The sequence below is a fragment of the Hyalella azteca genome, unplaced genomic scaffold (genome assembly GCF_000764305.2).
Source record: "Hyalella azteca isolate HAZT.00-mixed unplaced genomic scaffold, Hazt_2.0.2 contig4178, whole genome shotgun sequence".
In the NCBI taxonomy this organism is placed as follows: Eukaryota; Metazoa; Arthropoda; class Malacostraca; order Amphipoda; family Hyalellidae; genus Hyalella; species Hyalella azteca.
Window position 1 is genome coordinate 21,665 of NW_025934403.1, and position 16,337 is coordinate 38,001.

General features: G+C 42.4%; 1 protein-coding gene across 1 annotated transcript in view; it reads left to right on the forward strand.

Moving 5' to 3' along the window:
* The window catches only part of LOC108677987 (multiple C2 and transmembrane domain-containing protein), a 33,116-nt gene that overhangs the window by 902 nt on the left and 15,877 nt on the right, over positions 1–16,337 (forward strand). Inside the window, exons 2-3 of the mRNA XM_047879911.1 lie at positions 1,159–1,267; positions 1,961–1,990. Coding sequence (XP_047735867.1) covers positions 1,159–1,267; positions 1,961–1,990 — 139 coding nt within the window. The remainder of the gene's footprint in view (positions 1–1,158; positions 1,268–1,960; positions 1,991–16,337) is intronic.

Here is a 16,337-nt window from a genome sequence, read left to right on the forward strand (position 1 = left end):
TTCCTACTTAACCGGAAAATTTCGGTTCTTGGTGCGTTGGTCCGTAGTGGTACGATTACAATGTCGTGACCGTATCAATCAAGAAGGCCTTCTGACGTACACTATAATGATGTTCCAAGTAGCCGTACCGCTATTATTCTGCGAAAGAAATCTCAAGTTTCGCATGGCCGTAAACTGTCAACGGCCGTACTTAGAAATTGTTGTGATGGTTTCTACTTAAGTGCGTTGCTGCCAGCTCGTGGCCGTACTGCTGCTGATGTGTCCGACCGTACCTTCTACCTTCGATATGTTACTTGAATGAGTTGCCTGCTGTTTATCCGCTGCAAATCCGGCAGATTTTGGGGACGTCTCGCGATTGAATAACGGCCGGTGCGGCCGTTGCTTTAGCTTTGGCCGTACAGACATGTAGCGAAAACCTGGTCGTTGTTTGTAGATTCCATTACAGGGAACGTGATTGTGAGTTTCTCGCGATCGGTAGTGCTCGGAAATGGGCGAGCGGAGCGGAGGCACGAAAAACCTCACGGCCACGGACCGTCACGACGTCCGCTGAACTGCAGACCGTACTTGACCGTAATTTCGAAGTAACAACCTTTGGGGCACATTTTAGGGACCTTATATAGGCGCAAAGTTAAGCCTAACCCGCGAATGGACGCTGATTTCCTAAACTGATGGATTTCCTCGTGATAGGCTAGCCAACCTTCGATGTTAACAACGCTCGGTCTCGAGAACAATCGCGTCTCACACACACTACACCGTTTCATCCCACATTCCACGACACAACAGAAATAGCCATATCAACGCCATAACTTTAAATGAAATTCATAACCTAATTAATCTAATAATTCGTTCTCGAACTAGGCTCTACACACATCTCATCAATCGCATTAAACTCATCATTTCATATTTCTCACTCATCTCATCAGCTCATTCTTCTCGTCATCTTTTCCATCTACTCTTCTACTCTTCTACTCTTCTCAATCATCTTACTCATATCATTCATCTTTCTCATCTCATTCATCTTACTCATCTCATTCATCTTACTCATCTCATTAATCTCAACGTCTCATTCGCATAATTTATCTCATCTAATTTCTCATTCATCCTGTCATCTCATCACATTCATCCCACGTCCCCCACCGTACCCTCATCACCCCACAGACCCACGGAGCTGGAGTTGACCCTCTCAGACCCCGGCAAGGAGGACTACATGGGGAAGTTATTCCTCAACGCCCTGCTCGTCCCCAAGTCCCAGGAGGACAAGGAACTCGTGAGTACCTCTTCCCCAGCTGGTTGTTATTACCCCAACCCTTATTTTAGTATTAGAACCCTCTGCCCAAGCTGGTTGTTATTATCCCAACCCTCACTTTAGTATTAGAACCCTCTGCTCCAGCTGGTTGTTATTCCCCAACCCTCACTTTAGTATTAGAACCCTCTTCCCCAGCTGTTTGTTATTACCCCGACCCTCATTTTAGTATTAGAACCCTCTGCTCCTGCTGGTTATTATTACCTCGACCCTCAGGTTATTGTTGGTACCCTCTGTTTCAGCTGGCAGTCATTACCCTCTGTTCCAGCGGCTGTCGTTACCTCTACCCTAAATTCATTAACTGATTCTTGATTGATCGATGGATATAATTCTCCTTCCTCCTAATTATTGTTTTTTCTTCATTCTAAACTAAATGATTGTTGATGTAACCCTCATCTTATTAGTTGCAGTATTTCTTCTTGACTAATTGCATTCGATGTTGGCTCAATAAATTCTACTTTTTCATGAGTTAAAAATTTGTTAATCAAAATTTTCCCAGTTATAAATCATTTCTTCATGTCAATTTTTACAATTAAAATCTTGATTTCCTTCATTAAATTCCCTCCATGCTCAGAACAAATTCATACGATGGTATTATAATCTTATGAAACAAGCGCATAAATTTATTTCTGTTAAATTAATGGTGCTCGCCACCAGGGGGCGGGCTACATGAGCGCTACGATCAACGTGAGTTTGATGTCTTGCGTAACTACGCGCTGTGTTGACGATGGTGTTCTCTGGCATGTACTCATAATAATGAATGGGTATATTATCCAAATAGTGATACAATTCATGAACGTTTCGCTAATACGCTCTTTTGCCTAGCCAATCTGGGTCAGGATGACCCACACAATGGCGAAAATGCATCGCTATTTGGATAAAGCCTCCCTCATTCCTCAGAATGTGCGCTGTACATACGCCTCTTGTGTGAAAACTTGTAAGATATTAATTTATGTGATTAGGATATATTAATACAATCGTTGTTATATTCATGAAGATTTGTTGTGTGATTTACATGTTAATTGTTATCAAAGTTCTGTTGTTTTTAGATTTATATACAGTTATGGTTTTACAAAACTTGTACATTCACAACAGACGCTTAGGTTTCGTAAATAGTTGTAATGAATTGAAATGTACATTTTGAAATGTATGTACACTTGCTGTTTTCAAAGTATACATAGTATGTAATGCTGCTATTTTTACTGCTAGCATCTTACCAATGTTCTACAATTTATACGCATTCTACCTAAGAAATATGTACGTTTACCTGCTGCTTTTACAGTGAACGTGTAATTTGTTCGCGATCTGCACTGTTGTTCACAATTTATTAACAGTTGTTGTTTTTAAGATTTGTGCGAAACTTTTGCTATAGGATTTCTAAATGGCTGTTACCATAAGATTTACGTTGAGCTGATGTTTCCTGCTGCTACTGTCACGATTATCTATTCATTGCTTTCATTTCAAACAGGATCGAATGAAGACCAGAGAATTATGCAGTTTTACCGACAATTTTCTTATAAGTTTTTTCAATATATCGAACATTATTTTTCGCTTGCATTGATAGATCGAATAAAAACTAATAAGAAAATTGTCAATGCAACTAATACTCTGGTCTTCAATCAAACCTGTTTAAAAGAAAAAATTTTGCCAACCGATACTAACACTGTTCTCAATTATGATTTGTATATTAAAAGCTTATACTCTTGTACAAGTTAAATGATGAACAGTTATTACGATGCAGAAATAATTAAACGAAAAAACAGTTATCGATGGGTTTGCAGCAGCGAGGAAATGTTCAGGTATGACCAGGAAGAAACAACTAACAGCTCTGGAATGAATAATAACAAACAACATGAAGTTTACGTATGAAGTGTGCGGATAATTAGGACAAGATGGGCAAACAATTGTTATTATAAACCTGAAAGTTTATAATAAAAAGCTGATTTTGATATTGTTTGCATTTCATTTGGTGTGAAAAGCCGTTAAAATTTACGAAGATATTTCCAGAATCTAGAGGCAAGTTATTAGATCCGCGCGTGCGGAGAGAATTCACAATTTGCCGGCAAGTGCGTCAGTGTGCCGCCGGCGGTGCTGGGGAGTGGTGTGTTATTTTTTGCTGTGTGCGTGTTTCGTTGGTGATAAATAAATCAAGATTCATGGCAGTTTAATAAAAAAATGAGATGGATTTTAACACTCAGTATATTGTTTATCAAAAGTGCAATTAAAGATTTTTGTAAGATTTCATATCAAGTTTCATGTGATATGGTCTAGGTTTAACCTCGTATTTAATATTTATATGAAGAAACTTTCCTCGTCTATACTTCAGCTTCCGTATTTGACCGCGTTTCGGTATTGTTGCGATGTTCCAAATCCCGAGGCTCATAATTAGCGTGTAAAATATGGCACTTGAAATCGTTGGTTTATGCTGTAATTTGTGGTTTATTAAAAAAAGTATTTGAAAAATTCTATGCAATTCCTCTATTACTACTAATAACCGACATTCAAGTTTCGAGTGTGACAAAAGATGACTCGTAGTAACTGTTAACATTTGCCTACTACTGGAAATTGCCGATTGCGTTCTAAACAACTGACGCAAGCTGTCATTATTCTGATGGCTGACGATTTTGCATGGCGAACACTTGCTGGTAGCTGACAATGGCACATAAAGAAGCTTCCGAGTTCAGTCAGTCCGGCCTCGTGTGTCGCTGACGCCGGGCCCGCAACGCTGTGGATATGAAACAAAAATTGCGCAGCTTTTACAGTAGCTCCTGCAAGGTGGAATTCAAGGAATGTTAATCCGTACATTTAAGATCGCTAAAATGATGCATCATTCCCCTTATAATGTTATGCAATCATTAAAAATTTACTGTAAAATGTCCAAGATTTCAGTAATTTTATTAATGAAGCGTTGGCCATGCATTTAGTTTTAAACCTCATTTCCTGTTCGTCTCACCTCAGCAGTGGCTGCAAATTTGCTTGCTTCAATCAGAAATTCTGCTAATTAATACTGATGCTATTACCTGACGTTACCTCTCGACTTTGGCATGACTTTGCCTTCACGACTTTGGCATGACTTTGCCTTCACGACTTTGGCAAGTTCCCTTCACGACTTGGGCTTGATTTTGCCTTCACGACTTTGGCATGACTTTGCCTTTACGACTTTGGCATGATGTTCCCTTCACGACTTGGGCATGATTTTGCCTTCACCAATTAATTTCTACAACTCAGCCGTATTTATTTCTACAACTCAGCCGTATTAATTTCTACAACTCAGCCGCTGCCCTGATTTCTCAGGGCAGCGCCCATGCAGTACAACCGTATACCGCGCCAGGTCTGACGCCCTCAACCGTACTTGCCCTGTAGATTAGACCGTCGTGGGGGAATTCACGTAACTCGTTATTTTTCGCGTCGTTTCACGACCGTCCTGACCGTATTTATTATTACTGTAGTTAACGTACTAGGCTCAGCCCACATAACCGCCATTTGTTGATTACTTGTTGCCATAGCTACCACCTGGTCTGGTATCTCATGCAACCGTCTCACGACCGTCGTAGCCGGACAATAACTGTACGTAGCCGTAACGTTAGTCTGAGTTACATAATTGTAGCGTGTTGTATTATGAGCTGTAGTTGCCGTAGTGGTTGTCGCTTCGCTTGTAGACTGTTTTCTACCTCTTTAACCGCTAACGCAGTTTCGAAAGACGTATCACGGTCTCACAGCCGTAGCCCTCCCTGTACTATGGCGCTAACATCTGGAGATTAGGTTTGTTGCTTGCATCACGGCCATCTCATTATAACGCTGATCGCAAATTTTGGTTGGCTGTTTATTAGCGTTCGACATTTATGTTGTGATATCGTCGTAAGCCTATAGAAGACGTCCTCAGTTGAGTTTCCCTCAAAACAACCTCGCTTTGACGAAATTTCATTTCCTCTCTCTCACCGAGTCTACACTCTTCCTCCGAACCAAAGTGCCCTGCTCGCTGTACAAGCGATTTGCTGTTCCTCTTAACGAATTGCGGTGATAAAATTCATAACTTGAGACATGAACAACCCTAACTTCTTGCGTCTTAACTTCAACTTCGTTAAGTGATCCGCTGGCTTGGACCAATTTTCCACGCTCAATGCAGATGAATGTGTCTGGGGGATTCGAGCACCAAGACTGTTTTGTAACAAGTCGTACCGCTGACTTGCAGGATTAAGTAAAAATTGAAGCTTGCTAAGATCTCGCTGGAACTTGTCTGGTTACTTTGTCCACGGCACTTTCTGGTTACCTTTGTTACTTCCAAGTTGACGTTTTTAACGTTCAAGTTGACTATTGTTAGGATCTAATTGACGTTCGCAACGTTTAAGGCTAGGTTAATCACGTTCAAGTTGATGTTTACCTGGATAAAGTTCACTCGTGTCACTTCCAGTTAACGAGTGTCTCAATAGATGAAGTATATTCAATCTATTTTTAGGTGCGCCATCAAAACGTTTATCCAAATGAGATACGTCATCATTCTATTCTATTGCTGATCAATTCAATCACTCGGCAGCAATATCATCAAAATTTGTACGGCGACTCCGGAGTGTTAGCTAACTTTCAACTCGCACACTAATAACATTATTAACTGCACACAACTCCACAAACTACACGCTACATACATCATGAACTCACCAAGCAGTTTGCAAACATAAATATTTTGTGACGGTACAATTATTATTATTTTTTTTTTGCTCTAGAAATTACTACTGCGTATAACCTGTTCAGTTGTGCAAGTCATCGTCGGACCCGCATATTTTCCCTTAGCCAGCGACCACGTTCTCTTATGTCAATGGCCGCGTTGCAGGTTTTCTATTCATACTATCTTTATTCAGCTTGTATATCTTGATGTTAGATAATCTCATTATCGCCCTTTATAGGTACGATTACTATTGAGTGATTGAGGGTTCTCAAGTTTTCAAGCCTTGCGTCGCGACGCGCGGAGCAACTGCGCTAAACAATAGTAACAGCTGCCGCCTCTATGTTCAATGGTTGGAAATAACGGCAGCCACATATAATGGTTTCAATAATGAAACAATAGCTTCCTGTGGTACAAACAGCCTAAACAATTCGCCACTCAACTGCTGAGACGTGAATGCCATGAATGTACTCGTTTTATTTAGCGTGGATGACGGTGCTGGTGACAGCTGCCGCAGCTGACACGCAGCTGGTGCTGACACTCAGCTGGTGCTGACACGCAGCTGCAGGTATTAACACGCAGCTGGTGCTGACACGCAGCAGGGCAATCACAGCTGGTCATCGCCCAGCCACTGATTCATCTCACGTCCCTCACTCATCACTCAACCGATCTACTGTCACACAGCGAATTCCTCATTTCACATCGTCTCTCTCACTTGCCACACAGCCATTCTTCACACAGCCACTCACTCATTAGTCATTAAATAGCCTATTTTGCAGCTGCGTTCTCAGTTTGCAGCTGCGGTGCAATCAGCTGATCGTGCTGCTCTGCTGTACATTATTCGTGCACATTAGTGATTACCAGAGAATAGAAACAAGCATCATATTCTTAAGTTAGTTTTCGAGCAAAATCTTCACTGTCAGTCGTGTCGCTTGCGGAAGCAGCTTTAATTTCTCAGGTTCCGGAGACGATTCTAGCAGCCACACTCAACGAGGAGTTGCGGTGAAGTGAAGAATCGTAGGTGCGGCATCGGTGGCGAATGATTTTTCTTATAGTTGATGATTTATTATTTATATGCTGCTGGTCAGATCCCAGACGATAAATATATTGATTTTTGATTAATATGATCATATTGCGCCGATTCACTGTTAATACGCTGTTTCAGAACAAAATGGTTATGAATTAATTCGAGATTTATGCGTGTGGATGTAATACTTTGATGATGCACTGAGGTTTGATTAATAATTTTTTATGCAAAAAAGACGCTAAAATACGTTTTTTAATGAATGTGCACCCTTCTCATCGTGAGAGGGTTGTAAGTGAGGCCTTTGTTCGCAGTGCTTTCATGCCGGACATGATGTTGCATGAATTGAATCCCGATAAAGGGCACTCGTCGTTCATATCTCATGGCGGTATGATTCGTGATATCATACGAGTACTTCAAGTGTAGGTAGGGTTATCATTAGACGTATGACCGTGAGTGACTCATTACTTCACTCTCGCATATGCTGAAATGTTACGGTGTGGGAATTTGTGCACACACGAATAATCCGTACATATATTATCTTCTATTTTCACGTGTGTTGTGTGGCGGCCAAATGTTCATGATTTGAAATGTACTCTTCTTTTATGTTCTTGATAAGACTTTTGCACTTAGCAGTCCCAAGCCGCTCTGAAGCACCACCTTTGTCTTCCGCTGTTTCCCAGCTGCCGGTGACCAAGTCTTCTGCGTCGTTAGGGCCCGAGTGGCAGTAGAACAAGCTAGCAGGCATCTGCCTTCATTCGGGCCAGCTGATGCCCTCAGTTGTGCCAGTTGATGCCCTCTTTAGACCCAGCTGATGCACGATGCTGTTGCTGTCGTAATGCCGATGGTAGTGGTGCAGAGGCGGAAGATCAGGGGTTGTATACAGGAACACATCCAGCCGCCTCTTGAAGGTCTCCTGGAGAAATCCCATCCTTTCTGATTCATCGTCAAAGCGTTAAGTAGCCTCAGTTCCATCTTTCAAAGGGATCCATCCCTCTGAGATTGGACTCATGCTGTAGCTCAGTTGTGTAATGAAAGTATCCTGCACAGTCTCCATTTTATTTTACGGTGACATGTCATAACCCTGAATGTCTTAATTTAAAAGTTGTGGCCAGTCCAGTTATCATACCTCTCTCGTCTCCTCTGCAGTGAGTACAGACACAGGCGTTCCAGCCTCTTCCTGTAGTTGAACTTCTCCATCCCGCTGATCCTAAACGTGTATGTTAGCTGCACCTTTTCCAGTTTCCGCACTGCGCCCAGAACGGGGTGAACGGTGTTCACGGGGTCCTCGTGAACGGGGTCCACAGCTGGCAGCAGTCCGCTAGGAGAGGGATCACAAAGGCTCAACATGCTCGAAATTTCCGCAAGATCTATTACCCCTCAATTCGAGCTAAGCCGAATTTCATATTTGAAACAATCCTAATAATAATGCGATTTTTCCTGTCTTCTTCTGAAGTCAAGATTGCGCATCAGGCTGCGTCCATGGTCTGTCACGATCAAAATAGTGAGAGGAACAAGATCTTGACAGCTGCTCGACTGTCACGAACCTTAGAGTCATTTGGTTTATCCTCTGTAAGGCCATTGAGTGGTAACGGCTAAACTGTGGATACCAGCCATGCGTCGGACTATTTAAACATATGGTTACTTGCTGGTAAATTTGATGCGGTTTTTAGGTCAACTTAATTATGTGGTTTGCTGGTCTATTTCAAGTGGTTTAATGGTCATTTTGATATAATTTTATGTTAAAATTTATTTGGTTTGATTATCAATTTTATGACATTCAATTGTCAACGGATGTGGCTTGCTGGTCAATTTTATTTGATGTGGTTAGTTGGGTCAACTTGATGGGGTTTTATAGTCAACTTGATGGAGTTGTATAGTTAACAGGGAGTTTTGAAGTTAGCTTGATAGAGTTTTGAAGTTAATTTGTTGGAGTTTTGAAGTTAACTTGATGGAGTTTAGAAGTTAACTTGATGGAGTTTTATAGTTAACTTGATGGAGTTTTATAGTTAACTTGACGGGAGTTTTATAGTTAAATTAATGGAGTTTTAAAGTTAACTTGATGGAGTTTTATAGTTAACTTGATGGAGCTTTATAGTAAACTTGACGGAGTTTTAAAGTTGACTTGATGGAGTTTTTAAGTTAACTTGATGAAATTTTATAGTTAACTTGATGGAGTTTAATGACCAACTTGATGGGGTTTGATGGTCATCGTGATGTGGTGAACTTGTTTGGGATAAAAGTTCAGTTGATGCGGAATTGTATTTTGCTTAATTTTCACCGATTTCTATATCTTGACTTGTATAGAAGTATCAAAGAAACAATGATAGACAAAAGTAGTAAAACATTCACGATAAGGCGCCAAAAAGTCGCATTTGATTGGTAGGCCGGTAGGCTCGGGAACTTTAGACCACATATATTGAACCTGTAAGTAGTCTAGTACAGTCTAGTGCAGTGCAGTTCAGTGCAGTCCAGCAGTGTAGTTCAGTGCAGTCCAGTAGTGCAGTTCAGTGCAGTCCAGCAGTGCAGTTCAGTGCATCACAGCGCAGTGCAGTGCAGTCGAGTAGTGTAGTTCAGTTCAGACCAGCGCAGTGCGGTGCAGTCTAGTACAGTGCCGCCCAATGCAGTCTAGTGCAGTTCAGTTCAATGCTGCTTCTGCTACTGCACTACTGTCCAGTTCCATGCAGTCCATGCATGTCCAGCATGTTCCATGTCCAGCGTAGTTCCATGCAATCCAGCGTAGTCCAGCACAGTCCAGTAACTCCCACCCACGTTGCGTGCAGCTCCCTTCAGCGCTGTCCACTCAAAAGGCACAATTATACCGCCGCTGTGAGACGGTCTCGTGTGACGCTGCAGCGATATCAGCTTTTGTCCTGCCGATATCTCCTATCAGTGGACGGGCTTCAGGAGCAGATGGACGCTGTACGTACTGCTGTGCGCAGGTGCTGCGTGTACAGCTGCAAGAACATGTGCTGGACATAGCTGTACAACCGTACACCTGTGCTGTACAGCTGTAGAACCGTGTGCCGATGCTGAGTTACTGTACACTGGTATGCCGTGTTCCTGAGCTGTGCGTCTGTGCATGGGCAGTCCATAAGCACTGCACAACACTGAACTGTACTTAAGCTGGGCGCCTGTGCACTACGGTACAGTAGTTTACATAGCCGCTCTCACCACAGCTGCTCTCAGCACAGCTGCTCTCAGCACCGCTGCTCTCAGCACAGCTGCTCTCAGCACCGCTGCTCTCAGCACAGCTGCTCTCAGCACAGCTGCTCTCAGCACAGCTGCTCTCAGCACAGCTGCTCTCAGCACAGCTGCTCTCAGCACAGCTGCTCTCAGCACAGCTGCTCTCAGCACAGCTGCTCTCAGCACAGCTGCTCTCNCTCACCACAGCTGCTCTCACCACAGCTGCTCTCACCACAGCTGCTCTCACCACAGCTGCTCTCACCACAGCTGCTCTCACCACAGCTGCGCGTCGTGACTCACGGCATCACAGCTGTGCGGGCGATGTGACGTTAGTACAGCACCGCTCATCATACTGAACTTAGGACCTAACCTCGAAATCACGATGAATAATATGACTCTTTATGTTAAGAGTGAGCGGGTAAAATATATATAATAAAATGCCCGGTTTAGTCGGTCTGCGTACTGATATGGTATTGAATAATTTATTATTGAATTGAATATTTATTGAATAATAATATTTATTGAATAATAAACCCTCAATCCGGGTTTGAGCGGGTACATACCCGCTTTTAAATTAACGCACCACAAGCTTGCACAGCAGTTAGCAATATGTTTACGTGCGTGTTGCCGCAGGGATGCCTGCGTGTTGCAGCAGGGTTGCCTGCGTGCTGCAGCAGGGTTGCCTGCGTGTTGCAGCAGGGTTGCCTGCGTGTTGCAGCAGGGATGTCTGCGTGTTGCAGCAGGGATATCTGCGTGTTGCAGCAGGTATGCCTGCGTGTTGCAGCAGGGATGCCTGCGTGTTGCAGCAGGTATGCCTGCGTGTTGCAGCAGGGATATCTGCGTGTTGCAGCAGGTATGCCTGCGTGTTGCAGCAGGGATGCCTGCGTGTTGCAGCAGGGATCGCAGCATTGATCACCCAGCAGACAGCCCCCGCATGGCCTTGCTCTTCTGATCGATTTTCTTTGTTAAATCAAAAGACAAAAACTTACGTGGTTCTCCGTTGTCTTTGCCGTCACGACAGTCTGCTGATAACGATCGAAAATTCTCTAAAAAGTATTACCAACGATGTTTATCTTTATTAATCTATAATTGTAATTGCGAATAATTTTGAAAAATTAATCAATCTTCATTGATATTTTTGAATACTAATTTATATGATAATTGAAATTAGCCTCCAATACTAATCAACAAAAACTGTGCCAATAAACAATTTCAGTACAATTTAAGTGTTTTAAATTTCCCGCTGTGATGCAAAAACATTACTTTGTCGTTTTAAACGAACTATATTGTGTAATGTTTTAATAAGTAGCATGAGTTTAATGATGAGGCTGATAGTTCGGAACCGTGGTGCGAGAATGGCGTCAGCGACGTATGCTTGCTTCAATATGTGATACATTTGCTGGTATCGTGATGCCTCGATGTCATGCTGCATCATCATCTGATGAATGCATGCTTGCTTCATACAACTCAGCTACTCAATAATTTACTGAACTTGATAAGTTATTGGCTCACTTTGACATTTTTCATAAATATTCTCGTCTGATTTTCGATTTGGCGAATGTTTTTTTTTCCATAAATGTTGATTTTTCGAATTTTTTATCTGTGTGGCCATAAAGATTTTTTGAGTCTTAGTCGCAAACTAGCTTCGGCGATTGGATCTGCGCTCGTCCATACTAACGGGTAACGCTGAAATGCCTAACGCCGAGCGCCTGCGTACACAAAGGCCGAGCGCCTGCGTACAGCATTACGCGCTCCCCTAATGTAGGGGAGAACCCCTAAGAACCAACACCAGGGGCCACAGCTATAAACTAAAAAAACTGCGGTGCAATTCATCCACGCGACAACATTTCTTCTCGCTTCGAGTCACTGACATGTGGAACAGCCTCCCTGAAGATATTGTTGACGCTCCGAGTATGAACGCCTTCAAGAACAGACTAGACAAGGCCATGCAAGAGCATATGTTTAGTCTTAAAATGCCTCGTACCCTACGGAACAACAGATATCTAGAAGCGATTTTAAATCTACTGTCCGTTGAAAAGATCTGATCAGAAGGCCAGTCTAGTCAAGAAAAGTACAAGAATCGGCGACAGGCCTATCCAGGCCTATTCTTCAATGCCGAAGATACTATACTATACTACTACACTAGCGCCGAGCGCCTTTGTGCCCTAACGCCGAGCGCCTGCGTACCCTAACGCCAAGCGCCTGCGTACCCTAACGCCGAGTGCCTGCGTACCCTAACGCCGAGTGCCTGCGTACACTAACGCCGAGCGCCTTCGTGCCCTAACGCCGAGCGCCTTCGTGCCCTAACGCCGAGCGCCTTCGTGCCCTAACGCCGAGCGCCTGCGTACCCTAACGCCGAGTGCCTGCGTACCCTAACGCCGAATGCCTGCGTACCCTAACGCCGAGCGCCTGCGTACCCTAACGCCGAGCGCCTGCGTACACTACACGCCGAGCGCCTGCGTTTACTACACGTCAAGCATCTGCTATTTCTAGGGCAGTTTTTGCCACATTTCTGTGCCAGATCTGGCGCGTATTTACGCACGACGACGCGTAACTTCTTACCGCTTCGCTCTAGTTCGATGAATTCACTCCACTTCACCGTCGCCTCCATTCCTTTTTATCAAAACCCGTACGATTTGGCTAAAGTATTATATATTGTACATGTTTTTTATATTAATTACGCTATCAAATACTTGATATCGGCGCTGCATTGTATCGCTATCATGCACATCCATCGTTCCCATTTTTACAGCATTATCTAGAGCACTCAACATTATTGCTGATAAATAGGGCGCGACTCAACTTTTGCCAATATAAGATAGCAATGATTTGGACTCCGACAAATAGAGGAGAACTATTCGCTTCTAGAAAAATAAGTTTGATTTGAATTCTGATGGAAAGGGACTGCGATGTTAGTATTCTGGTGAATATAGAGTTGTTTTCCTGCTGACATTCATTTCAAAATTAAACGACTCTCTGTCTCACAATGATTAATTATTATTACCGAATAGAAACTTTGTACTTCCATCAAAGATCGAACTGCGGCACGTGAATAGCCAGGCCGGTCAGATTGACGTATCAAGTTTCTAAATATCGACCTAGGAATATTTCTCCTATACACGTATAGATCTAAAATTTGCTGCCCCAATTTCACTACCAAGTGATTAAATACACTAGTAGATAAATATTGAGCTAGGATTCTTACTAACAAACACGTAGACTTTAAATTTGCTCCCCAATATTGAACGTCAAGCCCCAGCTTGCGTTTATCTTGTCAACGCAGACGCTCGTTACTCCTGCCCTCGTCACGGCAACGTTATCGCCCTCATTATCTTCCTCAACGTAAACAAAGCGATGACCGGCGCTGCTGCGGCTTTTATTTTCAATAAGGTACGATGATGTTTTTTTTATCGATGTTCCTTGACACACACAACGCGACGTCATGGAGATCTTCTGATAGCGACGTATGACCTTTGCCTCTCTCTTTTAAACCACTGATGTATGTTGTTCGTTGTATGTCTGCACATATTATTTTCATTGTGGACAATTGAGAGGATATAAAAAATCACACTTTTTATGTTTGCACATATTACTTACACTGTAGACAACTGAGAGGATATGACAAAATGACGTAGTAGTCGGTTGGCAGAAACGGGTGTGCAGTGGATATATAGCTTCATCCATTGCGATTTTTTTTTACTTTTTTGTGGTCTTTTTTTCTTTTAAATGTTATTTAAATTCCCCTTAATCGTCGATTTAAGGCAACGAGACAGTTTTACCGCCCTCATAATAAATTAGAATGAACGTCTCGTATCGGCGGCTCTACATGCCAAGTGTGCCACAGTTTGGCCGCATGCAAAGCAGGATTAACTTAGGGTACACCTAATTAAATTTTATTTTAGCAATTCAGGACAATTTTATTGCCTCAGTTATTGAGATCTGCTCTTTCAAAACATAATTTTTTTTATTTTGCTTTTCATTGCGATATTTTCGTATGCTTATGCCGCCCATGACCTAGTCAAGAATATTTGTGTCGCTTCACGACCCTCAATAAATTTTGAGCAACATTTGTCCCTTAAAAGAACCCATGACATGAATGCGGAAACCTTTGAGAAAATAACTCACATTTTTTATCTGGCCGCTGAATAAGCGATTGTCGGCGCCGTTAGTTTTCAATAGGGTACGACATTCACGCCTTATTGATTGGTTTCATCTGTGAAGTGAGACATTCAGTGTTAGGTTAACTTATCCGTATATATTCGCCAACCAGAGCCATCTGCTCTGTTGAGTATATAAGGCCTGATGTGTAAGACTAAGATCGTGTGTAAGAGTATATATGCGAGGGCATTTGTACAGCTCATATATTATCCGGCGGGTGGAAATCCATCTGTCATCCTTGTGCTCAACCAAAAATTTCCTCTTGGTTCTTATCCAGCGACTGAGCAAGTGTAACCTACAATCTGTAAAAAATATAACTCAGTACTCGCTGCAGTGAGTGACAGAGAGCGCATTTTCTCGTCGAGGAAAACTTGAGGTCACGGACGGACGGACGGACAGACGGACAGACAGACGGACGGACATGGCGGGCACAATAGTGCATTTTTTCCATAAATGAGAAAATGCGCTAAAAAGAGTTGCTGAGCCATCTGATCTGCAGTCAGTGAACACTAAACTGACCACCGGCGTCGTCATCAGTAACTGAGACCTTCAAATGTCGCTAGGCTCGTGATTAAATAAAAATCACACTCAGAAAAATCATTGGCTTAATATTTCGAAAAGTAACCCACTTTTTAACCCTTAGCCTAAGTAGAGAGTAAGAGTAAGCACGCACGCGTACCTTTGCCCGACCAAACTGGTTCAGGTTTAGCATGACATGGGCAAGAAGTGCATCGTTATTAGGGCATTGTCTCCCTCATTCTTATGAGTGTCCGCCACGTGATGTTTTTTTCTTACAACGAATTTTATTCTGAACCTTTAATCTCTGTTCCTTTATTGCCGGCGTAATTTCATCGATAATTGACCGCGGAAACAATTGATTGTGTGAAAGATATTTTTTTCATGTGAAGGAAATAGAATTATTAACTTTAGTGTTTGTAGGCATGCGATGCGAACATTGTGTGTTAATTATTAATGCTTAAGTTTTGTTTTCTCTCAGGTTTAATCCAGACGTGTTATGTCAGATCCTCTTGCAGTTCATAATAATTGAATTTAATTTTCGTAGAAAAGATCCAGAAACTATATTAATCTGATTGGAATTCAATATGCAGAATATGTTTTTTTGTCTCATCTTTGGAAAATTTGGCGCTTCTCTTCATTGTGACTGAACCGGAAGTTATATTTTGACTTGTCTTTTGTCTGCCTTTGAAAATATTCAGAATTTACATTTTTCCGGACTCTGGATGAATTCAAGTTTAGTTGTGTTTTATATCGTCGTCAGAACAACATAAAACATCCATAATGTATCGAGTTGAGGATGAAGGCGTTAACGTTGCTGAGAACAGTACGATCCACTTCAATGAGAACAATGTGAAGGAAGGAGAAATGAATGGATTGCAGCTTGATGACGCTATGACGAGTTCAAGCGTAGAAAATATCGAGGTTATTGTTAATCCAGCCGTGCAGCAAAATGAAAGTGACATTTTAGTGACTTCTCGCCCCGATGCAATTGTTTGTTGTGATCAAAATTCGAACTCAACGATGATCGAAAAAGCCGCTTTGAAATCGAACAACATTGGCAGCGTTTTAACGTGTGAAACTCGAAATTATTTACTTGAGACAGGTTGCAATAATAATAATAATTTGGATGATACAGAAAGTCATTCAATTTCCCAGTCTTTCGATGCACAAAAATGTGGAAAAGATATAAAGGAAAATCCTCAGACACTGGCCAATCAAATTGCAGAAAAGGAGGACAGCAAAGCCACAAATAATTCATTCGCGACATGCGGGGAGGCAAGCCAGCCTGTTAAGCCCGCCAGGAGTTTTGCTGGCCCTTTTGTCAACGCCTTCAAGAAAGTCTTCAGCAAAAATGTTGCCAGTCCTCCTCCAGTTACTGTCCCGGAGAGCGAGAAGCGTCCGGAGCAAACTCACTCTACCGAAGCTAACCATGACGGAAACCGAGATGAATTAAACAAAAGTGAGAGCGCTGAATTCAAACTTTTATC